This window comes from Budorcas taxicolor, chromosome 22 (assembly GCF_023091745.1).
Source record: "Budorcas taxicolor isolate Tak-1 chromosome 22, Takin1.1, whole genome shotgun sequence".
Taxonomy (NCBI): Eukaryota; Metazoa; Chordata; class Mammalia; order Artiodactyla; family Bovidae; genus Budorcas; species Budorcas taxicolor.
In genome coordinates this window covers 37,795,850-37,823,502 of record NC_068931.1, presented here as the reverse complement: position 1 = coordinate 37,823,502, position 27,653 = coordinate 37,795,850, and the positions used below count along the sequence as shown (strand labels likewise).

The 27,653-nt window shown below is 48.6% G+C and overlaps 1 protein-coding gene and 1 non-coding gene across 3 annotated transcripts in view; one reads left to right on the top strand and one right to left on the bottom strand.

Moving 5' to 3' along the window:
- Window positions 1–27,653, bottom strand: part of EMILIN2 (elastin microfibril interfacer 2) — a 59,948-nt gene that overhangs the window by 10,932 nt on the left and 21,363 nt on the right. The window contains exons 3-4 of one of the 2 annotated variants that reach the window (XM_052660399.1): window positions 18,822–18,997; window positions 7,798–9,711 (exon numbers count right to left, since the gene is read on the bottom strand). In XM_052660399.1, the coding sequence (XP_052516359.1) occupies window positions 7,798–9,711; window positions 18,822–18,997 (2,090 nt within the window). Of the gene's footprint in view, window positions 1–7,797; window positions 9,712–18,821; window positions 18,998–27,653 lie in introns of those variants that run through there. The other variant, XM_052660400.1, reaches the window with a different exon arrangement.
- On the top strand, window positions 13,984–14,086 carry LOC128067594 (U6 spliceosomal RNA). Its single transcript, XR_008201407.1, has one exon. It is a non-coding gene; the product is annotated as a U6 spliceosomal RNA (small nuclear RNA).

Here is a 27,653-nt window from a genome sequence, read left to right as displayed (position 1 = left end):
GAGCGACTGAACTGAACTGATTTGAAAAACCTGTGTTGTTTTCATTCTTACAGCACAGCTTAGGCTAAACAACTGGATAAAGATGGGGTTCTTAAATCTGTAGCACCCCCAAATGAAATGTTATTAGTATCATTCAAAACTAAAAATAGACCATATGATCCAGCACATAGACTCAACAGACATGAATTTGAACAAACCTCCAGGGGATAATGGAGGACAGAGGAGCCTGGTGGGCAGAGAGAACATGACTTAGCAACTGAACAGCAACAATAACATGATCCAGCAATCCCACTCCTGGGCATATATTTGAAAAAAAAAAAACACATAATTTAAAAGGATACATGCAGCCCAGTGTTCACTGCAACACTATTTACACGAGCCAAGACATGGAAGCCACCTAAATGCCCACGGATAGAGGAACGGACAAAGAAGACGTGATACATATACACAGTGAGATATTACTCAGCTGTTAAAAGAAGGAAATACGGGACTTCCCTGGTGGCCCAGTGGCCGAGACTCCACAGTCCAATGCATGGGGTCTGGGTTCAATCCCTGGTCAGGGAACTAGATCCCACACGCCTCAACTAACACCCAGGGCAGCCAAATAAATAAAAATAAATTTTAGAAAAAGAATGAAGTGATGCCATTTGCAGCAACATGGATGGATCTAGAAACCATGATACTAAGTGAAGTAAGCCAGACAGAGAAAGACAAACAGTACATGACATCACTTATATGTGGAACCCAGTGGTTTTTAAAAAATGAAACAATTGAACTTACAGAACAGAATCAGACTTACAGATATTGAAAACCAACTTATGGTCACTAAAGGGGAAACACGGGTGAGGGGTAAATCAGGACCTGGGATGAGCACACGCACACTACTATATATAAGGTACATAACCCACAGGACCTCCTGTATGGCCTAGGAAACTCTACTCAATATTCCAGGATAACCTATATGAGAAAAGAATCTGAAACATAATGAATCTATGTGGATGTATTACTGAATCACTTTGCTGTACACCTGAAACTAACAGAACATTGTAAATCAACTATACGCCAATAAAATTAAAAATACATATATTTTTAAGTACTTACAAGAAATTGCCTGAAGACATTTGCAGAAGAAAGGGGTGGCAGATTGGAAAGAGGAGGCAGTGGGCTGCTGTCCCTGGGGTCTGTGGAAACAGTCCTGCGTGTCCGGCAGGAAGGCCCTTCTTGGAACCATGAGGTGGGGGAGGAGGGCTACCCTGGCACAGAGACTGTCCCTCTGCCTGGCTCAGCTCTGTGGGAGCCTCAGGCTTCTCAATACCAGGAACTCGCCTACTATCCCAAGTGAAAGGAGAACAGCAGAATTGCTGGAGTCTGGCCGGGGCTTAGTATCTGATCAGATGGGTGATGGGGAGGCTGTGTGGGCTCAGAGGTTGTGGTGCAGGCCAGGTGGTCCCAGAGCCCCAGCAGGAAACAGATTCTGCCTTTGAGCCATGCTGGGTTAGTGGGGCAGGGCCTAGAGCTGCCCCTACCCAATAACTACAGTAGCATGGAGACGGGGCAACTGCGGAAAAGATGCAGCTAAAAGAAGGGGACGGAGCTGGGGGTGGGGGTGGGGGAACAGAGACAGAGGACCAGACCTCTGAGGCCACATCCACAGAATAGAGGACTTCCCCATCCCCTTGTCGTTCAGAACCTGATTTATCTAACCATGAATCCTAAATGTTGGGCTTCCCTGGAGGTAAACGATCCACCTGCCAAGCAGGAGACTTGGGTTTGATCCCTGGCTCAGGAATATCCCCTGGAGAAGGAAATGGCAACCCACTCCAGTATTCTTGCCTGGAGAATTCCATGGACAGAACAGCCTGGCAGGCTTCAGTTCATGAGGTCACAAAGAGTTGGACACAACTGAGCAACTAAACAAGAACAACACGAACCTAAATGCTAGGGAGGGGGGATTTCTCAGCTTTTTACACTTTACACTTCAGTCCCAAATTAGACAAGAAAACAAGGAAAGAGCAAAACCCTCTGGATCCCTAGAACATTCAGCAGAACACCTGGGGTTCTCATCCCACGTCTGCAGTGCAGGCGAGCCCACTTTCACTGCTCTGAGGCTGCAGGTCTGGGGGCTTGTAAGAAGAGGAGGGGATTTCAGCCAGAAGCAGAAGGGATGTCCAGCAGAGGGGACAGAGGGTCACAGTCACACTGATATTGAGGGATGACCAAGGGCCAGTCACTGTTTAATACACTACTGGGACTTCTCTGTGGTTCAGTGGTTAAGACTCCCTGCTTCCATTGCAGGAGGCACAAGTTTGATTCCTGGTCAGGGAACAGAGATCCTGCATGCCACACAGAACAGCCAAAAAATAGAAAAAAGAAAAAAAAATACTCCTTAGGAACAGGGGGGCTTCCCAGGCGACGCTAGTGGTAAACATGCCTGCCCATGCAGGAGATGCGGGTTTGATCCCTGGGTCAGGAAGATCTCCTGGAGGAGGGCATGGCAACCCACTCCACTATTCATGCCTGGAGAACCTCATGGACAGAGGAGCCTAGTGGGCTACAGTCCATGGGGCTTCAAAGAGTCAGGCACAACTGAAATGACTTAGCGTGCACAGGAAACAATAATTATCATGCTAACTTCCTGAAGTATCACTATTACCATGATTCTCTCCAATTAACAGCTATAGAAAGTGAGGCATTAAGTAGATAAATAATTTGTCCAAAGTCACAAAGAATGTGTAGAGTAGCTGGGATTACAAACTTGGGAAATAATAATCACTTCCTAGCTCAAAATTCTCCAAGAGTTTCTCATGATACTTGAAATCCAAATCTGTTATCTCAGCCTTCAAAATCCCACCTGCTCTGACCCCTACCCCCCAACCTCACTGCCTGTGACCTTTCCCCTTGCTCATGGACTTGATCAAACTGACGTCCTGAGTTCTCAAACAGGACAAAGACATCCCTGCCTCAGGACCTTTGCACATGCTGTCCCCTCTGCTGGGAACAGATCTCTACAAGGCTCATTCCCTCATCTTACTCATGTCTCTGCTCAAAGGTCATCTCCACTGCGCAACCTTCCCTAAAGCACCAAGTCCCCTGTCCTCTGTCACCTCCTCTGCTTATCTTTCCCTGCACACTGATCGCCTGCCGAAATCAGACCTTTATTTGCTGAGCTGTGCATTCCCTGACTTCCCCCACTAGATCCTGCAAGGGCTAAAGCTCCAGTGCGAGGACACGACTCAGTATTTGTGGAATGACTGACTGTATGAATGAAGGGGGGTGGGGTGCACGGGGCCCAGGAAGGGGCATGACACCCACATCACAGAGTGGACGATGAGACAGTCGCGAAAATGCAGTGGTCCTAGGGACTCCCCTGGTAGTCTGGTGGTTGACTCTGCACCTCCACTGCAGGGCATGTGGATTCAATCCCTGGTCGAGGAGCTAAGGTCCCACAAGCTGCCAGATGCAGCCAAAAAAATACACTAGTTCTTTACCTTTTAGAAGTTAGGCACTTCTCCAAGTCCTGGATGAAAGGCAGGGACCTTTTGTCCAAAAAAGTAACCAAATATTTGTATATAATCTCGAGAGTCTCTTTTAAGACCCAGGGAAGAACGTCTGCACTGATGTGAGGGATACAAATACTGGGACTGATTTCAGCATTGGCTGAGGCCCTTTCTGGCTCCCCCTCCACCCTCCCCACCCGCTGCCAGCTGGGTAGGTCAGCTCCTTCTGGGTGCTTCCAAAGAAGAGAACGGGCTCCCTGCACGGGGAACAGCAGAGTCTGGCTCCCTGGCCCAGCAATCTGGCCTCTGGTGACCACGTCCTGCATCCTCAGCTCTTCCCCTTGGCTCGCAGTAGGAGCAATGATGACAGTTGTCGATATTCCTCCCCTCCCAACACACAAGCCACGTCATCTCTCAGGGTGACATGTTTCGAACAATGGGACATGGCAGGAGGGACATGGTGCCAGCTCTGGGCCTCACCTGGAAGGGGCTCCTGCTTTTGCCTTGTGGTAAGCGTGACTCCCCAAGACCACCATGCTGAGAGGAGGCGCACATCCACCACGTGGAGAGAGAGGATGGCCGTGCACAGGAACACGTGGCCCGTCTTCCTGCGCCTTCCAGCCCAGCCCACCCCAGCCCACTGGTCCCCTGACCACAGCCAAGTGAGTGACTTGAGCTGATGTCAAGTGGAGCGGAAGAGCTGCCAAGTCAGTTCCTGCCCCGCAGAACAACGGAAAGTGATGAAGCCTTGTTGTTTAAGCTACCAAGGTCTGGGGTCGGCTGTTACACAGCAGCAAACAGCAGGTCCATTCCACCTCTCAGCAGGGACGCCCTCCCCTCCTGCTTCTTTGAACCCTTCCAGTAGTCATATACAGATGTGCGAGTTGGACCATAAGGAAGGCTGAGCACCCAAGAATTGATGCTTTCAAACTGTGGTGCAGAAGACTCTCGAGAGTCCCTTGGACTGAAAGGAGATCAAACCAGTCAGTCCTAAAGGAAATCAACTCTAAATGTTTGTTGGAAGGACTGATGCTGAAGCTCCAATCCTTTGGCCACCTGATGTGAAGAGCTGACTCGTTGGAAAAGACCCTGATGCTGGGAAAGATTGAGGGCAGGAGGGGAAGGGGGCGAAAAAGGATAAGATAGTTGGATGCATCATCAACTCAACACACATGCGTTTGAGCAAACTCTGGGAGATGGTGAAGGACAGGGAGGCCTGGCATACCGCAGTCCATGGGGTCACAGAGAGTCGGACACAACTGAGGCACTGAGCAACAACTCACCGTTCAGTACAGGCTCCAGTATCGCCCCCTTTCAGAAGTCTCTCTCATCACTCCATCTCACCCTTCACCCCACTGGTCTATGAACTCGCAACCTACTCAACCTTGATGAGAAGGCCTCATCAGCTCAGAGAAGTGCTCCCTGACTTCCTCGGTGGCCGTGACCACCTCTGCCTGCTTGTCCCCCTAAGACCGTCATTGTCCCCTACACTGTCATCCCGGTGCTCCACACACATAAGCTCATTACTCCCACACAAGACGGGCTCAGTAAGAGCCAATGAACTACAAGGATGAACCCTGACACACCATCTCATTCACCCTCTCTGCAGCCCTGTGTGTGTCACTCCCCCACCCCCAGATCTGTGCCTGAAAATGCCTGGAAGGTCAGGGTCGTGCTCCTCACCTCCTCATCCCTCACGGAGCCCTGCACACAGTGGCTGTTCAGTCACTAAGTCGTGTCCGACTCTTTGTGACCCCAGGGACTGCAGCACACCAGGCTCCCCTGTCCTTCACCATCTCCCGGAGTTCGCTCAAAGTCATGTCCACTGAGTCACTGCTGCACACAGTAAGCACTCAATAAATGTGCTGCTGACTCCTCACTGGGCGCTGTGACCTGAGCTCTAGACTCACCCAGTGACCCCTGACACTCAGGTTCTGGCCCTGGATGCACTACAAGAACGGACAGCCTCTGCCTGCTTATCGTTGGCTCTTCTCAATCAATGGAGTTCCTGAAAGTCCACGCATTCTACTCTCACGACGAAGGATTCATTCCAAAAGGAGCATCTTGTAGGAGCCGCCTTCTCTTTACAGGCATTCACCCCCAACCCTTCTTTCCACAGCCAAGCGTGAAGGAGTTAACATAGCTTCCCACGCTGCCCAGGAGCTGCAAATCAACTGGAACTATCTGGTTCGATCTGTTGTTACAAAGCACAGTCCAGACAGAACTGTCACTAGGAAGGACAATCATCCTATGAACACACACAGGGTCCCCTGACCTTTCCCCAGCATTCCAGAGATCTGGGAGCTGTGTGGGCCTGGGGGGAGGGGATGGGGGTTATAAATAGCAGGACTGGCCTGGGTAATTCCTTATCTACAAACTCCTTATCTCTGGGAAGGTTCAAAGCGTGTCCCACTGACCACTTCAGACCTTCCTGCCTCCCTGGGACCAGGCCCTGGCTCTCCTCTCCTCAGGCTGTAAGTCTCAGCTGGGTTGTTGTTGCTGTTATGCAGTTGCTGTTAGGCAGTTGCTAAGCTGTGTCCGGCTCTTTGCAACCCCATGGACTGCAGCCCATCAGGCTGCTCTGTCCCCCACTGTCTCCTGGAGTTGGCTCACATCCACGTCCATTGAGTCGGTGATGCTATCCAACTACCTCATCCTCTGCTGCCCCCATCTCCTTTCGCCTTCGGTCTTTCCCAGCATCAGGGCCTTTTCCCATAGGACCCAATCCTAAAATCCCACAGGTTCACACCAGGCCAGGGACTGGCATCAACACCTGAGGGCCTTTGTCACCTGGATCTGAGCGAGGTGAAAAGGCAACACAGGCCAGCAAGGAAGACAGGGGGAAAGAAAACAGGGAGAGGACTGGTCAGGAGGCAGAGTCCTTCCGGGCACGTGGCTGGCCCTCCCCTGTCCTTGTGGACCCGTAAGTCTGCGTTCGTCTCAGGGAGACATAGAGGAGACGTGGGCTGGCCTGGACGACGGCACCCAGGGTCCCCACCCCTCCTCCACCGCTTCTCAGCTGTGTGACTTTGGAACATGTCCCTGCAGGGAGCAGCCCGTGCGCCCCAACTACTGAGCCTGTGCTCTGGAGCCTGGGAGCTGCAACTGCAGGGAGAAAGCCTGCACACTGCAACTGGAAAGTAGCCCCCGTCTGCAACAAGAGAAAGTCTGCTCGGCAATGAGGACCGAACACAGCCAAAAATGAAGAAAATTTTAAAAAGAAAGAAAACTCTGCTCAGCACTGAGGTTGCTGAATCCAGGTACCAGGGAGGCTCTGTCCTTCAGGGATGACATGCTGAGCCCCCCGGTAACAAAGAAGTTAACTTGAATATGTCACTCAGTACTATTAAGGGACCATTCATTCATTCAGTCCATTCATTCATTCAACAAACATTTGTCGAGAGTGAAGTGTATAGCTGTAAAGAATCTGCCTGCAATGCAGGAGACACAGGTTTGATCCCTGGGGTCAGGAAGATCCCCTGCAAAGGGAGATAGCAACCCACTCCAGTATTCTTGCCTGGAGAATCCCATGGACAGAGAAGCCTGGCGGGCTACAGTCACGGGGTCACAAAGAGGCAGACATGACTGAAGGGACTTAGCACGGACGCGTATACGGAGTGTGTAGCGTGCATCACCCTAAGCACGGCCGATGAGCATCCCTGTTCTGGGCGCGCTGGGGCTTTGAACAGTTATTGCCCCGAAAGTACTCTGTCTAGGGTCCTCTCTCTGTCTTTGAAAAGGAACACAATGCATTCTACTTGCCATCATCGAGGCCCTAGGTTTTAGGGAACAAGAGATTGCCCAAAGATGATAATAACACCAGCAAACAAAAAGTGATGTTTTCAGAGAGGTGAAGGGGTCTGCATACAGGAGACTCCCTGAGGAGAAGACAGGACAACATACCCAGTGCCCCAAGCCACTAGGCCACAAAGCTGACCCCAGATCTAAGCTCCCCAATGTGATAGTATAGATCAGCCTTCTGCCGCCCACCTGAGGAGAAGGACCAGTTTTCCTTCTGCATTTTCAACTTGTTGTGAGCTGATAATTTACAAAACGCACAAATCGTGTGCTTGAATGCTACAGTGATGTCAAGTTATTCTAAAAGTTTCTAAACACTTGCTCTCACTGTTGGTCTTTGTCTCACTGCTACTCAGCACCAAATAATTCACGTACTTTCCCCCACCCCATCTACGAAGCACACTTTGGGCCAGCAGTGACGTGGCTCATGCCACAAACCATCCAAAATCTAGCAGAACACGCGTTACAAATACTCAAGACGGGAAGGCAAAGGTGCACTTACTGGCCGATGGCTGGAACCGGATCAGGTCTTGCAGGTCAGCAGAAATCTGGAAGACGTGGCTATAGAACTGCTGGACGGAAGTCTTCAGGCCAGAGATCTCTCTGGAGTGCGTCCGGAGCGTCCCGTTCATCTGCCGGACGCAGCTCCAGAGGCTGTTCACGTGCTTGTTGAGCCCCTCCTTGATCTTCTGAAGGCTCCCAGAGATGGAGTCCAGCTTGCTACAGGTCTTCTCCATGTGAGACACCCTGTCCTCCACCATGGAGACCTCCCTCTGGACTCCGTGCGTCTTCTCCTTACACGTGTCCAGCTCGCTGAGGACGAGGTCCTGCAGCCGCTGCCACCTGCCCTCCAGCTGGTCGCAGCAATATGCTGGGGTGGCCTGGGGAGACGGCAGGGGTGCCTTCGTCCTCCCTGGCTCACCCCCCTTGGACCACCCACCTCCTGCAGCCTTTTTCCCTCCTCTACCACTGCTCAGCTCGTTCTGCAGACGTCTCAAGTGGTGATCTGTGTGGTTGAGCCAAGAATAAAGAAAACTGAAGTCCTGCTGAAGTTGCTGGATGCTGCGTTCGGTGTCCTGAAACTTCCCCTGCATCGTATCGTTTAGAGATCTCAAGAGGCTCGCCGTCTCGCCCCCGTTCCGCAAAGTGTCTTCCGTCCCGCGAGGCTCTCCTCGGAGGTTCTGCAGGCACATGTCCTCCACCACCCGCACTTGGTCCTTCAGGCGCTTTAACTCCATCATGACCTGCGGGGGCCCAGCCGCCGACACAGTGGGCAGGGCTGCCACTGGGGGAGCAGGTGCCATCTCCGAGCCATTCACCGTCTCCAGGAGGGCGCTCCCCAGCCGCTCCTCCAGGGACTGTATTTTCTGATCAAGCAGCTGCCTCAGGCCATCCACCTCCCCACTAATGGTCCCCCGGAGGGTTTCTTCGATGTAAAAGCAGTGCTCCTCTGCGTTCCTCTCCGTCACGTTGATCCTTGCATCCAGTTCGTGCCATCTGGCATCGAAGTCCACGTCCGGCTCTGGAACCTCGAGGCGGTCAAACTCATTGTCCAGTCGTGCGTTCAGCACTCTTGTCGCTTCGGCAACTCTTTCGATTTTCTGGTCTAACATCTTGATCTGTGGCCCCAAGTCACCAGGCTTGGTACCATCACAGCAGTTTGCACGGGCTGGAGGGTCTTGGACCCGGGCCTGAAGGTCACTGATTTCTTTTCTCAGCTTCGCCTCCTTCTCCCCTATCAGCTCAATCACTCCCAGGTAGCTGCTCCCATAGTCATCACAGTGCTGCTGGAAACCGATCAACTTGTACTCGCACGAGTTCTTCAGGTCAGCCAGCTTCCGGTCCATCCCTTCCATGAGCTCCTCCCTCAGGGCATCAATCTTACTGTCCACGTAGGCTTGGAAGAGCTCGCTGGTCGTCATGGTGACCGTTGGGCCCTGGGCGGCCTCCTGGAGCTGTCTGAGCTGCCCTTCGTAGCCCTTCACTTTCCCGTCCAGCTCCTCCAGCTTGTCACTCTTGGTCTTCAGGGCATCCTTGACTTCAGCCAGTTCAGACTTGATGTCCTTCATGCCTGACTCCTTATTGTTGAGGATGCCGGGGGGCTGAACCGTTTCTGGTTCTCCACCCACGGCGCTGTTGGGCGTTGGCCGGGGGTGCAGGTTGCTGAGCCATGAGGCCAGCATCTTGCTGGCATCGTCCTGGACGGCGTGTTTGAGGTTTTCACTCACTCCAGCAACAGAAGACTGAAGGTCCAGAACCGTCCTGGTGAGCCGGAGAACCTTCTCCTCCAGCACCTGAATTTTCTTTTCCTGAAGTTCCTGGGGCCCCTGTTTTGGATCTCTTGTCTGACTTGGGTCTGCTGCAGGAGTGGGTGACACAGTCTTCTTAGGCTCTGAGACTTGGCTTGGTTCATTGTCTGTTACAAAGAAAAAAGAGTTGGACACGACTTAACATTTCCTACTTTTACCCAGTTTCTGCAAAGACAATTGACAGAGTACTCCTGGGATACATTCAAACCTCCCCCTACCACTCCCCTCTCACCACACACAGGCAATTACTCTGCTGGAGTGGAAAAGATGATGGGCGTTAAGTCAAACAGACCTCCAGGGGATTCTGGCTCTTCTGCCTATAGTCCACCCTCGAGCAAGTTAATTCACTTCTGTGAGCTATAATCCCCTCATCTATGAAGCGGGGTAACTATCTTCCCTCCTCTGGTTGTCAAGAGAATATTCACAGGACACATGTGATATACAATGGTCTCTTTCACCCTGAAGGGAAATATTCTTTACTTATATTATCAGCAGAACATATCATTCCCACATTCATAACTGCAGCCACACCCCAACAGCTGACTGCATTCCGTAACCACAAGAAGCCACTTGGGATCCACCCATTAGTTGTTGGGTGGTAGGATACCCCGGTGGCTCAGCGGTAAAGAATCTGCCTACGATGCAGAAGCCACAGGAGATGCAGGTTCAATCCCTGGATCAGGAAGATCCCCTGGAGAAGGGAATGGCAACCCACTTCAGTATTCTTGCCTGGAGAACCCCACGGACAGAGGAGCCTGATGGGCTACAGTCCATGGGGTCCCAAAGAGTAGGACACAACTGAAGTGACTTCGCACACAGGCATACAATACCACAAGAGCAAGTTATCCTCCAAGCAACTCCTAAATATTCTCTTTCTTTTATTAGCATCCTTGCACTAAGAGTCTCACAGACATTGTTTAGCACCATCATGCAGCTGGAGAAACTAAAAGCAAAAGAGAGAGAAAACAGAGTCTATTGGTGTCTCCCAACAACAGAGCTATGTGGCCCTATGTAGTGAGGTTCACTAAGTCAAAGAATACATTGAAATCTTTTTTTTACCCATGTCCCACTCAGCTTTGAGATCTCAGATCCAAGACCAAAGATTGAACCTGGGCCGCCAAAGTGAAAGTGCCTCACCACTGGACCACCAGGGAAGTCCCCAAACATTGAATTTTTGATAATTCTCCTTTGAGAAATATACCCCACAAGGAAACAGCCCAAAAGAAAAAATCATAAAATAATTGTGGTGAGTCATAAAATGAAAATAAACATGATATAAATAGATAAACCGAAAAAAGGTCATCAAAATCTGAGGCACATGATGTTACAGAACTAGACAAGGAATACTAGAAAGAGGTTAAGGGACTTCCCTAGTGAGCTAATGATTAGGACTCTTTGCTTCCACTGCTGTGGGCCCAGGTTTGACCCCTGGCTTCCCTGGTAGCTTAGACGGTAAAGAATCTGGCTGCAGTGGAGGAGATTCAGGTTCAATCCCTGGGTTGGGAAGATCCCCCGGAGAAGGGAATGGCACCCCACTCCAGTACTCTTGCCTGGAAAATCCCATGGATGAAGGAGCCTGGTGGGCTGCCATCTATGGGGTTGCAGAGTCAGACACGACTAAAGCGACTCAGCAGCAGCAGCAGAGCAACTAATACACTGGGAACTAAGATCTCACAAGCCATGTGGCACAGCCAAAAAATAAAATGTAAAACTTAACATAAAAAAGAAAGGAATTAAAGAATTGACATCAACAAGCCTGCAGACAATACTGAAACCTAGCAAGTAAAGTGGAAAAAGCCACACACAACACAGATTATGGCATAAAATGCACTAATGTACACTGACAAACAGTGGAAATAAGTTTAGAATGTGGGAGATATTGGAGCTTAACGGTCACTGTTTTCTCCTAACTTTTGCAGATGATCATAACAACAGATATTATTCATTAAAAGCAATTTAGTGGCAAAACCAAGACTTGAGTTTAAATGTCCCAACTCCCAAGCAGAAAACTAGAAAGAACACCTTGTTTTCCATACTGAAACAATTCTCTCAGGACACCAGACGTAAGAGTCAGTAAGTCACGTACAAATGAAATGCTGTTCTGAGCAAAGGAGAGGGCAGGAGAAGGAGGGGAGGATCAGAATGTAAGCAGATGTTTTTCCTTCATATACTACTGTGACTAAAAAAACTGCTACAAATTTTTGGAAGAATAACTTGGAGAATGTATCAAAATACTCAGAGTCCTTTGGACTCTACAATTATACTTCTAGAAATTTATTCTAGTAAATAATCAGGATTAATCAAAAAATTTAACAGAAAAAGTACTTATTCAAATACTATCTATATAATAATGAAAAACTGGAAACAGCCTAAGGGGCAACAGTACAAGATTGTATCCAAACAATCACACTCTGTGCAGCCAAGAAATGATAGTCTAGAATATCTAATGACATGGATGTTTTTTTCACCAATTAATACTTAAAATTCGTTAAAAATTTAAAAATAAGTGCCCAAAACAGTGTGTTCATTATGATGATGGTGGATTGAGGATAAGCACTTCCTTTCATTCTGAAATCCCATTAATGGCAAAAACAACAAAAACAAAACAAAACCCCAACCAAGTCACACATAAAAAATTGGGAATCAGAATGGTTTTCACAGGGCATTGGAAACTAGAAGAAGAAGAATTTTTAAATTGAAGCATATCTGATTTACAATGTTGTGCTAATTTCAGGGATTCCCTTCTTTAATTGCTCAGCCCTGACCAATTCTTTTGAAACCGCATAGACTGCAGCCTGCCAGGCTCCTCCGTCCATGGGATTCTCCAGGCAAGAATACTGGAGTGGGTTGCCATTTCCTCCTCCAGGAGATTTTCCTGACCCAGAGATCGAACCCTCATCTCCTGCATTGGCAGATGGATTCTTTACCACTGAGCCACCTGGGAAGCCCAGTTTCAGGTATACAGAAGTGATTCAGATAAATATATACATATATAATCTTTTATATATATATTCTTTTGTCCCATGTGTATTCTTTTTTCCCATATAGTTTATTTACAAGATATTGAGTAGTATAAGTATTGAGTTTCATATGCTATACAGTAGGTCCTTGTTTATTTTATATATAGTAGTGTATACCTGCCAGTCCCAAATTTCTAATTTATCCCTCCCCCCAGCTTCCCCCTTTGGTAACCATAAGTTTGTTTTCCATGTCTGTAAGTCTGTTCCTATTTTGCAAACAAGCTCATTTGTGTCTTTTTTTAGATTCCACATAAAGTGATATCACATGAAATTCGTCTTTCTCTGTCTGATTTATTCACTTGGTATGATAATCTCTAGGTCCAGCCATATTGCTACAAGCGGCCTCGTTTCACTCTTCCTGTGGCTGAGTAATATTTCACTGTGTATATGTACCATGTCTGTGTTATCATTCATCTGTCGATGGACATTTAGGTTGCTTCCACGTCTTGGCTATTGCAAATAGTAATGCAATGAACATTAGGGTGCATGTATCTCTCTGAATTATGATTTTCTCTGGATATATGCCCAGGAGTGGGATCACTGGATTATACAGTAACTCTTTTTAGTTTTTCAAGGAACCCGCATGCTGTTCTCCATAGTGGCTGTACTAATGTACATTCCAACCAACAGTGTAGGAGGGTTCCTTTTTGAAAACCAAAAGAAAATTGAGCGATGTGTTTAAAATTCTAAAGGAAAATTATTTCCAATCTAGAATTCTGAAGCTGGAGTAAATATACTTTTAGACTACCATGCCAAACAGTTTACCTCCCACGCAATCTTCTCATGAAACTACTGAATGATGTGCTTGACCAAAACAAGGGAATAAAATAAGAAAGAGCAAGCGGGATGGGGGCGGGGTGGGGGGACAGGAAGCAGGGAATAGGAGAGGTCAGTGAAGATCACAGGGCGGCAGTGGTGAACGAGGCCAAGCAGGGGACCACTCCAGGTGAGGCAGGTGAGAAAGCTCTAGGAGAGATTTCAAGAAGATGAAACTGATGTATCTGAACATACAGAGGGGACATGTAGATAACCAGCAGAGAGTTTGGGTTGAAACAGGGATTAAAAATATAGAAAACCAAGCAAAGAAAAACATAATATTAACACTAGAGAAATCAAAAAGCTGTGTAGAAAAAGTAACATATTCATAGCACACCACAGGGCTCAGCTGTAAACACTATGTAACTACTTCAGTGGATCCAATAAACACGGAACAGACAAAAACACAGCATAACCAAATGCAAAGCACGGGGGTGTGGAAGCCTCATGTTAGAGGAAAGGGACTTAATTCCTCACCTTCCTTGATGAGAAGTCAAGGATGTGGAGGTAAATTCCAAAAGACCATCTAAAGAATTTAAAGAAATGCTCACATCAGCAGCACATATACTAAAACTGTGAGGGTGCAGAGAAGATTAGCGTGGTCCCTGCACAAGGATGGCACATGTGTGAAGCATTCCATGTTTTTAAGCAACCTAAGAATGGTGGCATTAGTGGTAAAGAACCCACTTGCTGATGCAGGAGACTTAAGAGACCCAAGTTCAATCCCTGGATCGGGAGGATACCCTGGCAACCCAATCCAGTATTCCCGCCTGGAGAATCCCATAGACAGAGGAGCCTGGCGGGTGAAGAGTCAGACAGGACTGAACGACTCAGCACACACACACACACGTCCATCAACAGATAAATGGATAAAGAAGATATGGTGTATACACACATACAAGGGAATATTGCTCAGCTATAATAATGCCATCTGGAGGGTACTATGCTTACAGAAATAAAAATCAGACTAGAGAAAGACAAATACCCTACATTATCACTTATGTGTGGAAGCTAAAAAAACAAATGGATGAATATATAAAAACAAGAACAAATTCACAGATACAGAGAACAAACTGGTGGTTACCAGTGGGGGAGGGAAAAGACTGGGGCAGGAGATTAAGAGATACACACTACGGTGTATAAAATAAATAAGCCACAAGGACATATTATACAGCACAGGGAAATACAGCCATGATTTTGCAATAACTTTAAAGGAAGTATAATCCATGAAAATACTGAGTCACTTTGTTGTACACCTATAATATTGTAAATCAACTATACTTCAATTTAAAAGAAAAATTATAAGAGTTTAAAGCAATTACTCCTGACAAGAAGGGAAACTGGGGGAGAAAGGGAATCACTGCTTTTCCTAATAGTCTTTATGTTATAAAGCGATTCAACTCATTAAACTATATGTATGCTTAAACTTTTACAAGACAAAAGCTAAAACTAAACAAAACAGAAATAAACTGTCTACTGTGATCCAACATGCCCTCTCAAAGCCCCCATCAGAGCACTGATTGAGCTCTGTTTAATTACTTATCTAGTGTCCGCCTCGACTTTTTCTCCAAAACACCTAAGTGTAAAGACTGCAGATCTAGAAGCGCAATAACTATTTGTGAGATGAATGAATTTTTCTGTAACAAAATGTATTTGCAGATACAGAAAAGAGAGCAGTATTTTATAGTAAAATCTTAACAGGACTTCTCATTCGGTGGTAAGATTAGGAATACTTTTTTTTTCCTTTTCTTGGCCTGGCTATGCAGCATGCAGGATCTTAGTTCCCCAACCGGGGATGGAACCCAGGCACCCTGCCACAGAAACACGGAGTCTTAACTACTGGACCACCAGGGAAATTCAAGATGATATGTACTTAAATATTTTTCCTGTATGTTTCAAGTGAAAGTAAAAGTTGCTCAGTCGTGTCCAACTCTTTGCGACCCCATGGACTATACAGTCCATGGAATTCTCCAGGCCAGAATACTGGAGTGGGTAGCCTTTCCCTTCTCCAGGGGATCTTCCCAACCCAGAGATCGAACCCAGGTCTCCCGCATTGTAGGCGGATTCTTTACCAGCTGATCCACAAGGGAAGCCCAATATGTTACAAACATTCTTTAATTGATATGCATTCAGTTTAGTTCAGTTCAGTCGCTCAGTTGTGTCCGACTCTTTGCGACCCCATGAATCACAGCACGCCAGGCCTCCCTGTCCATCACCATCTCCCGGAGTTCACTCAGACTCACGTCCATCGAGTCAGTGACGCCATCCAGCCATCTCATCCTCGGTCGTCCCCTTCTCCTCCTGCCCCCAATCCCTCCCAGCATCAAAGTCTTTTCCAAAGAGTCAGCTCTTTGCATGAGGTGGCCAAAGTACTGGAGCTTCAGCTTTAGCATCATTACTTTTGTAGTAAGAAAGTTATTTTAAAATCTGTTTTAAGGTGGGTGGCGGCAGCCTTGCAGCAGAAGCAGAGATGCTGATTTTTGTGAAGACCCTGAAGGGCAAGATCATCACCCCTGAGGTCAAGCCCAGTGACACCACTGAGAATGTCAAATTTAAAATCCATGATCAGGAAGGCATCCCGCCTGACCAGCAGCATCTAGTTTTTGCTGGCAAACAGCTGAGGATGGGCTGTGCTCTGTCAGACTACAAAATCCAGAAAGAGTTCACCCTGCATTTGGTGCATCTGTGAAGCGGCATCGTTGAGCCTTCCCCCTGCCAACTCACTCAGAAATCCAACTGAGACAAGACATCGGCTGCGTTACGACCACCGATAGCCCCGGTGGTCAACTGCTGCTAGGAGCATGGCCACACCAACAGCCTGCGCCCCAGGAAGAATGCCAAATAAGGCCCCTCTGCCGGCTTCTTTGCCCACAGGGCAGCCTCCTGCCTGTGGCCCTGGGGCCTCAGTAAATGTTGCCTTTCATTGACTGAAGCAGTAAAAAAAAAAAAAATAATAATAATAAATAAAATCTGTTTTACAGAGAATATTGGGAAACATCACGAGTTTCAAAACTGAAAATGCCTCATCAGAAAATATAATCATTTAAAAATGACTTAAACATCTAACTCATAAGAAAATCTGTTTTCTGACTGAACTTTAAAAGAGAAGAAAGATAAAGTGATGTAGAATAAAATGTCAAAACATTTTTGTCCATAAAAGTCAGCCTCTTGGGGACCTCCCTGGTGGTCCAGTGGTTAAGCCCCAACACGTCCAATGAAGGGAGCAAGGGTTTGATCCCTGGCTGGGGAACTAAAATCCCACAAGCTGCACAGTGTGGCCAAAAAATTTTTTAAAGTCAGTCTCTTAAGTGTTAGTTGCTCAGTCGTGTCTGAGTCTTTGCAAACCCATGCACTGTAGCCGCCCAGGCTCCTCTGTCCATGGGACTCCAGGCAAGAACACTCAAATGGGTTGCTATTCCCTTCTCCAAGAGATATTCCCGACCCAGGGATTGAACCCAGGCTCCTGCACTGCCAGAAGATTCTTTACTGTCTGTTAATGTTATACTTAAAAGCCAAGGTGGGACTTTCCTGGTGATCCAGTGGCTAAGCCTCTGTGCTTCCAATCAAGGGGCCCAGGTTTAATCCCCAGTCAGGGAAATATTAAAAGATTCCACATCTTCCAATCAAGACCCAGCATGGCCCCATAAGTAAATAAGTAAATGAATTTTTTTTTTTAAGGTGAAAATTATCACTGCTTTCTTTTTTTTTTTTTTTTTTTTCATATTATTTTATTTTTTTTTTTATTTATTTTTTTAATTATTTTTTTTTTTTAATTTTAAAATCTTTAATTCTTACATGTGTTCCCAAACATGAACCCCCCTCCCACCTCCCTCCCCACAACATCTCTGTGGGTCATCCCCATGCACCAGCCCCAGGCATGCTGTATCCTGCGTCAGACATAGACTACCGATTCAATTCTTACATGATAGTATACATGATAGAATGCCATTCTCCCATATCATCCCACCCTCTCCCTCTCCCTCTGAGTCCAAAAGTCCGTTATAGACAGCTGCGTCTTTTTCCTGTCTTGCATACAGGGTCGTCATTGCCATCTTTCTAAATTCCGTATATATGTGTTAGTATACTGTATTGGTGTTTTTCTTTCTGGCTTACTTCACTCTGTATAATCGGCTCCAGTTTCGTCCATCTCATCAGAACTGATTCAAATGAATTCTTTTTAACGGCTGAGTAATACTCCATTGTGTAAATGTACCACAGCTTTCTTATCCATTCATCTGCTGATGGACATCTAGGTTGTTTCCATGTCCTGGCTATTATAAACAGTGCTGCGATGAACATTGGGGTACATGTGTCTCTTTCAATTCTGGTTTCCTCGGTGTATATGCCCAGCAGTGGGATTGCTGGGTCATAAGGGAGTTCTATTTGCAATTTTTTAAGGAATCTCCACACTGTTCTCCATAGTGGCTGTACTAGTTTGCATTCCCACCAACAGTGTAGGAGGGTTCCCTTTTCTCCACACCCTCTCCAGCATTTATTGCTTGCAGATTTTTGGATCGCAGCCATTCTGACTGGTGTGAAGTGGTACCTCATTGTGGTTTTGATTTGCATTTCTCTGATAATGAGTGATGTTGAGCATCTTTTCATGTGTTTGTTATCACTGCTTTCTAAACTATTCATTGAGTTTGTGCTAATTCACTTAAAAAAATAATCAGAAGCAAATTAAGAACCACCTCGTTGGATACCTCTAACTCTGGGCTTAGCTTTGCAAATATGCTCGCTGTGCTTGGTCGCTTCAGTCGTGTCCAACCCTTGCAACACCACGGATGGCAGCCCACCAAGCTCCTCTGTCCATGGGATTCTCCAGTCAAGAATACCAGAGTGGGTTGCCATGCCCTCCTCCAGGGGATCTTCCCAACCCAGGGACGAAACTTGTGTTTCCTATGTCTCCTGCATTGCCGGCAGATTCTTTTACTGCTGAATATCTCACCCCAAACAGAATGAGAATGATTCTATTTCCCTATTTCAAAAACCGAAACGACAAACAATTTTAGCATCTTCAAATTCAGGCTTAAGGGAGCTTGCACATGAAAACTAAAGTAAAAACAAACCAGGCGTCATTACATCATTACATGAGAATCTCTCCTGTCTCTGCCTCAGGCCACACAAGGCTGAAACCAGCCTCATCTCCTCTAAGGTCTTGCTTTTCACAACCAGCTGGCCCTAACAAAGCAATTTATTTTTTAAAAGTTTGTCTTCCAATCGCTACTGCTTCCGCACATCAATGTGTGTGCCACGTGCCTCCTGCAGGCATACGGGTGTGTTCTTGGAAGCTCTGGGAAAGCCCCGCATGTAACTCACAAAGCCTGGAGTTGGAAGGAGCGGTGATGAGCAGAGCTGAGCGCAGGAAAGCAGCGAGTTACCTGTGGGTTTCTTCATGCTGTTGCGGGGCCGAGCGGGCGTGGGGCGGAGCATCCTCCCAGGGTCTCTGGGACCTTCTTGACAGTTTCCCCCCCTGAAGCCAGGGCAGCACCTCCATTCCAACTGCGTCACCGTCTTGTACCTGGTGACGTACCTGGGTCTGACATTCACGCGATACCTGCCAAAGAGCAAGGTGGCATCTCTTGTTACTGGTTGCTGCGGCAGACACCCTGGCCTTCCCGGTTGCACCCAAGTGAAGAGGCCCTGGGTCACTGCTCTCTGCAGTCTGACTCCAAGGGGTCACCAGTCTCCTCCAGTCCAGCCCTGCCCCCCACCTCCTTCCTCCATCTCTTGGATCCACCTGCCCCCAGCTCCCCTCCCTTGAAAGGCTGGAGAAACAGGCAACTCAAAAAACCCTGGCCCATGACTCTCATGAAGAGTACGGAGACCGTTAGTCGCTCAGTTGGGTCCGACTCTTTGTAGCCCTATGGACTAGGATTCTCCAGCAAGAATACTGGAATGGGTTGCCATGCCCTTCTCCAGGAGATCTTCCTGACCCTGGGATCAAACTAGAGTCTCCTGCATTGCAGGCAGATTCCTTACCATCTGAGCCACCAGGGAAGAAGGTGTGACTCTCACTGGATGTGGACAATTTTCAAAAACTGGGCTTTTACTTCACTGACAAACTTCTATTTGACAATTTGCTGCTTGGTGGAGATTCTCCCAGGCCAAGTCAGGCCCATATGGTTTGTGTTTTACACAAACATGCCTGGCACCCTCGCCTCCCACCCCCCATGTATTTATCTTGGCACCTTCTTTCCTGACAACTGGCAAAGGGAGCAGTAAGCCTCTGCAGACCCACCTCATACTATTTGTGTTGAGATCCTGGTGGCTCAGATGTTGAAGAATCCGCCTGCAATGCAGGAGACCCAGGCTCAATCCCTGGGTTGGGAACATCCCCTAGAGAAGGAAGTGGCAACCCACTCCCGTATTCTTGCCTGGAGAATCCCCAGGACAGAGGAGCCTGGCGGGCTACAGTTCATGGGGTTGCAAAGAGTCGGACACGACTGAGCGACTAACACTAACTCACGTGCACTCATGCATCTCACAGAGACCCTGGCAACACTGGAAAGTCCGTCAGACCCAGGCTGGACTGCAGCCTAGAGCAGAGAGCTGATCCAGGACCCCTGGGTGCCCGGGGGGTCAAGCCAGAGTTCACCCCCAGGGGCCCTGCTCACAGCACAGAGACGAGAGGCCCCTCATCCACCTTGCTTCTCCTGCTGACAGAAACCCCAACTTTCTCGAGTCTCGTTAGTTGCTCTTCATTTCTAACCCCAGCACTAGCAGCCAGCTCCCTTTTCGGGTTATTGCTCAAGGGGCCTCAAGCCAGCCAAAGGACTCCGCCTCAGGCCCTGGCCTCATGGCAGGTGGAGTTCAAAGTCACATTCCTGAGAGAATCACAAGTGGCTGAACGTCACGGACTTCCAGCACCCCGGCTGAGGGCCGAGCTTGACACTGAGAACCGCAGGAGCCGGGCACTCTCCCCCGGGCCAGGATGGGCAAGGCGGCCCTGTGGAATTCTAGGGGGGCCGGTGACAGCACTGCCGGGTGGGAGTGTCCCCTCACCTGGTCTTGAGGGCATGGTTCTCAACCCTGGCCACGTATCACATTCACCAGGGACCTGTGAAAGACCACCCGTATCTGGGCCCCGGCCTCAGAGGCTCTGTTATGACTGGTCTCTGATGCAGCCTGGGTGTGTGGATTTTGAGATGCTTGGGTGGGAGCCTTTTTCGGGAAAACTGATGCGAAAACCCAATAAGTAAAACAGAAAAGGGCTGCTCAAGGGGTTGTGGGGCAAAGCAGAGGCAAAAGCCCCCTCCTAGGCCCTTCATTCTCATTCCTCCCAAATCCCCTATCGAGATCCCACTGAAGACATCATCCCCTGATCACAGATGGGAAAACAGAGGCTCAGAGAGGTTAAGTGACTCCTCCCAATGGCCAGGAAGGGCCAGAATGCATGCATGCTCAGTCACTTCAGTCGTGTCTGACTCTTTTGCGACCCCATGGACTGCAGCCCACCAGGCTCCTCTGTCCACAGCACTCTCCAGGCAAGAATATTGGAATGGGTTGCCATTCCCTTCTCCAGAAGATCTTCCCAACCCAAGGATCAAACCCGGGTCTCCTGCATTACATGTGGATTCTTTACCATCTAAGTCACCAGGGAAGCCCCAGAAAGGGCCAGGACTGGCTTTAAACCCATGTTCTCCCCTGCACCCGCCACGGCCCTCCCAGCATGTGGAAGCCACCAGTCTGCCTGGCAACTGCCCTAAATTCAAAGCCACCCCACCCACTCGGAGATGTTCCAGAAGGCCCCACAAGCTGGGTGAGAAGGCAACCTGAGCATCTAATTCAGTCCAGGTACACTCTTGCCCTTTCCCCCAACCTGGCACCCCACCTACCCAAAGCATCTTCTGTGTGGCCCCAGAAACTACAGGAAAAGAAAGAAAAATCCCATTTCATTGTTTTGATCAAGCGCAGCCTAATGCTGGAAAAATGTGTGATCTCAGGAAAACCTGGTTCCTCTGAGCATTTAGGGTTGAATGTGAAAATGCATTTGCTCCGGGGTTTTGTTCATGTGCCAGGTGATGACAGCCCACAGTAAGCCCTCTGACCACAGCTGAGCTGGGAGGAGGGGCTCTGATGCCGGTGGACTAGGGATGACCCCTACCCCACTCCATCCGACCTGAGCCGGGGGCCTTAGCCCCTCACTGCCCAAGAAAGTGCTCAGTTCTCCAACACACTTCATTTTTCTCCCTGAAGGCAGTGATGACTTCAGAGCCAGCTCGTTAAGTTAGGAAAGCTCCCCGGAGCGCCGCCTTCTTCTCCACCCGCCCCTCTCCCGTTGCTGTCGGGCTTCTGGTTTCAATGGACTTCAGGTTGGCCGTGTCTCCCACTAAGTTTCCAGCCCCGGGGACGGCTGGAAGCCATCAGGGGCCACCTCCACTGTGGGAAAGCTCACGGCCACCTCCCTGCGCAGGAGGATACAATGCCCGAGGCATCTGCGGGTCCCCAGGCCTCAGTTGAGGGGAGGGGGTGTCATGGGGGAAGCAGGAGATGTTTGGTCCCACAGCATTTCTAGGGTGTCCCCAAGAAATGGGGTTGCCCTCCACCAAGGGCAGCCAGGGGCTCCCCAGAAGGTGGGCAGGCCCCAAGTAGCATCCCCAGGCCTGCTCCCCATCACTCTGGCGTTGTGGAACAGTATTCCCACCAAGGAGCTTTTTTAAAAAGATTTTATTATTCGTTTATTTCTGGCTGCTCTGGGTCTTTGTTGCTGCACACAGGCTTTCTCAAGTTGGTGGATGGGGCAGGGGCGGGGCACCACTCTCTAGTCGTGGTGCATGGGCTCATCTGGTCGGCAGCAAGTGGGATCTTCCCGGACCAGGGATCGAACCCGTGTCCTCTGCATTAGCAGGCGGAGTCTCATCCACCGCACCACCAGGGAGTTCCCCAGGGAACTTTCGAAATAAGTCCAGGCCTTTATCCTCAAAATTCTGATTTCATTGGTCTGGAGCAGGGGGTCCCTGGGTGTGTGTACCTTGCAGAAACTCCCCACGTAATGGCTGAGTACAGCCAGAATTGAGAAGCACCCCAGACTCTGGCAGGGAGTGAATGGAGCCACTGGACTGGTGCTAGGATGAAGCTCCATAGACATTCCCTGAATCAGCGAGCTGCACCCAGCTGGGGCGGCCGAGGAGGGCCTGTAGCCAAAGGGACAGAGTCACGGCAGGCGGGGCTGGAGCCTTGGCCCCCATCCCAGCCTCGGGTCAGGACTGGAACAGCATCCTGTGCCCTGGGGAGCCCTGACCAGCTGCCTCAGGGCCCCTTGGGGGCAGGGTGGAGGGGGAGGGCAGGCAATGAGCTGCCCCACAGCCTCACCTAACTCCCCTCCTCCCCTCTGAAGTCCTTTTGGGTTTTTTGTGGGGGAGGGTGAGACAAGAGTTCACCATTTTTACAAGTTCGCCTGGGTCAAGGCACCACATGAGCCCAGGAGATGCTAATGAGAAGCCAGGTGGGAGAAAAGGCCTAGAAAAGCTGACTCAAAACTCAGGGACCATGTGATGGGAAGTGTCCCTGTTAACACACAAGGGGACAAAGTGACTGTGCTTCCATTTGATGTCATTCCCAGGAAAATGCCTTCCTAGCAGGAGGTGAGACCTTCCTTCACCTGTTTCCAATTACACTTGAATGTGCTTGTCAGGAATTCATCCTTCTCTCTGCAGCCCAAAACCCCAAGAAAGCAAGAACGCCTGGTAGCTCTGTTCCCCACAATGTCTCTGTTCTTCACACTGTCCTACTGTGCTGAATAAATAACTTATTAATTGCTAATCAATAACTGATTGATCAATTAACTAATGACACTAGGCCCACCTTTGACCAGGTTTGGGAGAGTCCAATGTTCATGCGAAGAGTTGACTCATTGGAAAAGACTCTGATGCTGGGAGGGATTGGGGGCAGGAGGAGAATGGGATGACAGAGGATGAGATGGCTGGATGGCATCACTGACTCGATGGACGTGAATCCGAGTGAACTCCGGGAGTTGGTTATGGACAGGGAGGCCTGGTGTGCTGCGATTCATGGGGTCACAAAGAGTTGGACGCGACTGAACTGAACTGAACGTCCATACAGAAAAACCCAGGGTGATTTCCCTTGTGGTGCAGTGGATAAGAATCACCTGCCAATGTAGGGGACACAGGTTCGATCCCTGGTCAGGGAAGATCCCACATGACACAGAGCAGCTATGCCTGTGCACCACAACTACTGAAACCCGTGCACCCTAGAGCCTTTGATCCAGAACAAGAGAAGCCACTGCAATGAGCAGCCTGTGCACTGCAACTAGAGAGGAGCCCTCTGCTCACCGCAACTCAAGAAGAGCCTTTGCAGCACTGAAGACCCAGCACAGCCAAAAGTAAATAAATAAAAATTAAAGCCCCAGAGCGATCGATCCCCAGGTCTCACCCAGAAGAAGTGGCTTCCTGAGTCCTGTTGTGGTTTAGTCTCTAAGTCGAGTCTGACTTTTTGCGACCCCATGGACTGTAGCCCACCAGGCTCCTCTGTCCATGAGATTCTCCAGGCAAGAGTACTAGAGTGGGTTGCCATTCCCTTCTCCAGGGGAATCTTCCTGACCCAGGGATCAAACCTGCATCTCCTTCACTGGCAGGTGGACTCTTTACTGCTGAGCCACCAGGGAAGCCCTCCGGAGTCCTACCAGAACCCAATCAAGCCCTAGGGTCCACAGTCATGGGAACAGGATAAGACTCAACATCAGAAGGTAAGCCAGCACTGTGCTTTCCAAGAAGACAGCTGTTATCTGGGGCAGCTGTTTAAATACAAACTGATTAAAATTAAATTAAACTGAACATCTAGTTGCTCAGTCACACTATCCACATTTCACATGCTTTGCAGCCACAGCGACCACAGTGTTAGATAAACAACGTTAACGTCTCCATCAGCACAGGAAGTTCTGCAGGACAGGTCTGGCCAAGACAGGCACAAGATTGTCAAGGGAACAGCAAGGGCCTATGTCTATCTGTTCATCTGATTTCTCCTTGCGTGTCCCCAGCAGCAAGCGGAACACGTGCCCTCGAAACAACTACCCGTCACCGGCACAGGATCCGTTGCACAGCGGTTACACGAGGCATGGGTCCTTTCCCTGCATTCAGTGTTTACCTGTGTTTTATTTTACACTCCAAATTGAAAGCCTGGCGGCCCCTGGGGGACACTCACTTGACTGGGATTTCTCCCAAGAACAGACTTTCTAGTAAATTCCTCTCCATCCTCCAGACACTGGCTGGCCCCAAAGAACCTGGAGCCAGCTCTTGTTGCTTCATTCCACGTGTGTGGTTCCACACAGGATCATTCAGAATGGGACAGATGATGGAGAAAAGGCGCTTCCTCTCCTGAGTAGAGAGCACCCAGGTGCGGGGAAATAACCTCCTCCCCCGGAGCAGGAGATGCAGGTTCAATTCCTGGGTCAGGAAAACCCCTGGAGAAGGAAATGGCAACCCACTCCAGTATTCTTGCCTGGGAAATCCCATACACAGAGAAGCCTGGCAGGTCACAGTCCATGGGGTTGCAAAGAGTCGGACAAGACTGACCAACTAACATTTTCACTTTCTTTCACTTTCCAGGGAAAGGAAAGTTCACACATGTAAACTTGAGAAGTCACCTCCCAGTTTCCGAATGCGCACTCAGGGCTGACGGGTGTCTGACACTCGGCTACTGCTCCAGGTTTTCCATAGAGCAGTTTAGGCCAGCCACAACAATTCCACTTTTTTTTTTAAACTGTGGTTAAAATACACATTACCGCCAGTTTACTGTCTTGGCCATTTCTAACAGCACAGTTCAGTGGCACAAGTATATTCACAATGTCGTACAAACATCACCACCACCATCAACACCATCTACAGAAGATTTTTATCACCCTAAACTGAGACTCTGCACCCATATTAAACACTAACTCCCCAGCCCCCACCTCCCAGCCTCTGGCAACCACATTCTTGTCTCCATAAATCTGACTGTTCTCGGTACATCATGTAAGTAGAGTCACATAGTATTTGTCCTTTTGTAACTGGCTTTGTGTTACTTAGCATAATGTCCTTGTAGGAGAGGAAAAAACTTTTCTTCTACCCTTTTATGGGGCTTCCCTGGTGGTTCAGATGGTAAAGAATCTGCCTGCAATGCTGGAGACTCAGGTTCAATCTGTGGGTCGGGAAAATCCCCTGGAGAAGGGAATGGCAACCCACTCCAGTATTCTTGCCTGGAAAATCCCATGGACAGAGGAGCTTGGCGGGCTACAGTCTATGGGATTGCAAAGAGTCAGACACGACTGAGGGACTAACACTTTCTACCCTCTTACATTTGTTCCTGGGGCCTGTGAATCAAACTGACAAAAAATAGATTAACAGGAGAAAAAGACATACAAATTTTACTGATGTTAATATTTTTATGTGCCCAGAGGCCTCATGGGAAAGAAGTGAAAACTCAAAGTAGCAGTTAGACTCAGAGCCTTAGGTACCATTTTAACAAAAGGTGATCAATTATGGAGAAGGCACCAGACAGAGAAAAGAGAGTTCAGGCTTCAAGGAGCAACAAATCGTGGGGCTACGGGTAGGAAAGGAACAGGTGCTGAGGGCCGCCTTAGTGAGGTTTGTTTAGGCAGACTCCTGCCGGTGCTGTTCTCTGCCTTTGGTGGTAAGGTTCCCTCCTCTCATCCCTGTACAGGTGCTGCTTTGGGACATCAATGGGGATTTCAGAAAGGTCTTGTCTCGGGCTTCCCTGGTGGTCCAGTGCTTGGGAGTCCACATGCCAATGCAGGGGACATGGGTTCAATCCCCGGTCCGGGAGGATTCCACATGCCGTGAGGCAACTCGGCTCGTGGCCACAACCACGGAACCCACACATCCCAGAGCCCGCGCTCCACAAGAGGAGCCGCCGCACTGTGAAGCCCACTCCCCGCAACCAGCGATGCCTGCATGCGGCAACAGGGACCCCGTGCAGTCATCAGGAACTTTTATTTTCTTCAAAAGAAAGGTCTTGTCTCTGTGGTTTCTCAACAGCTTTCAGCTCATAATAATCAGTATGCCAAAGTGGTAGGTTTTGAGGTGGTCTGTCCTGATCCCCTTCACCTGAGGCTCACCCGTGTTGTGGCATGGGTCACAATTTCCTTTTTACAGAGTAATTCACTTTTACAAAGTCGGGCCCCGGTTTTCCAATTGAGAAATGGCCAAGACAGTGGACTGATGTTCTAGGACCTGCCTGTGACAAACGGATTTTTTTTTGTTTGTTTGTTTGCTGTCCTACCAATCAGTGAATAATTGAGTTTTTTATTGAATTAGCAGTTTGCCGAAAGTAAATACTATGGAGGTTGTAGAGTTTGAAGCTGGAAGGGATTTCAGAACTATGTGAAGGAAAAGGGGTTCTGCACAAGCAGAAGAAGTACTTCCCGTCCAAGTCCACTGTGTCCACGGATGATCCAAAAGTCGGCCATTTGAAACCATGTGTACGGACAAGATAGGCTGGGGAAGTGATTCTGATCCCCATGTTCCATCTAATGCTGACTGTCCACATTGGGAAAAGCGGCCCCCGCCCCGCCACATGAGAGTGAGTGAAGAAACCAGAGAGCCTTCTTCCAGGTTAAAGCACATCACCCATAGATCAGGATTAACATATACACACCACTCTATCTAAAGTAGATAACTAATAAGGACCTATGGTAGAGCACAGCACTCTATTCAGTACTCTACAATGGTCTGTATGGGAAAAGAATCTAAAAAAGAGCAGACACATGTACATGTATAACTGATCCATTTCGCTGTGCAGCAGAAACTAAAGCAACACTGTACATCAACTATGCTCCAATACAAATTTTTATCACAATTCTCATCTTTTTCTGCTACATGACACATTTCTAATTAGATCCCAAGAATGCTCAAACTACCGCACAATTGCACTCATCTCACACACTAGTAAAGTAATGCTCAAAAGTCTCCAAGCCAGGCTTCAGCAATATGTGAACTGTGAATTTCCAGATGTTCAAGCTGGTTTTCGAAAAGGCAGAGGAACCAGAGATCAAATGGCCAACATCCGCTGGATCATCAAAAAAGCAAGAGAGTTCCAGAAAAACATCTATTTCTGCTTTATTGACTATGCCAAAGCCTTTGACTGTGTGAAACACAATAAGCTGTGGAAAATTCTGAAGGAGATGGGAATACTAGACCACCTGACCTGCCTCTTGAGAAACCTGTATGCAGGTCAGGAAGCAACGGTTAGAACTG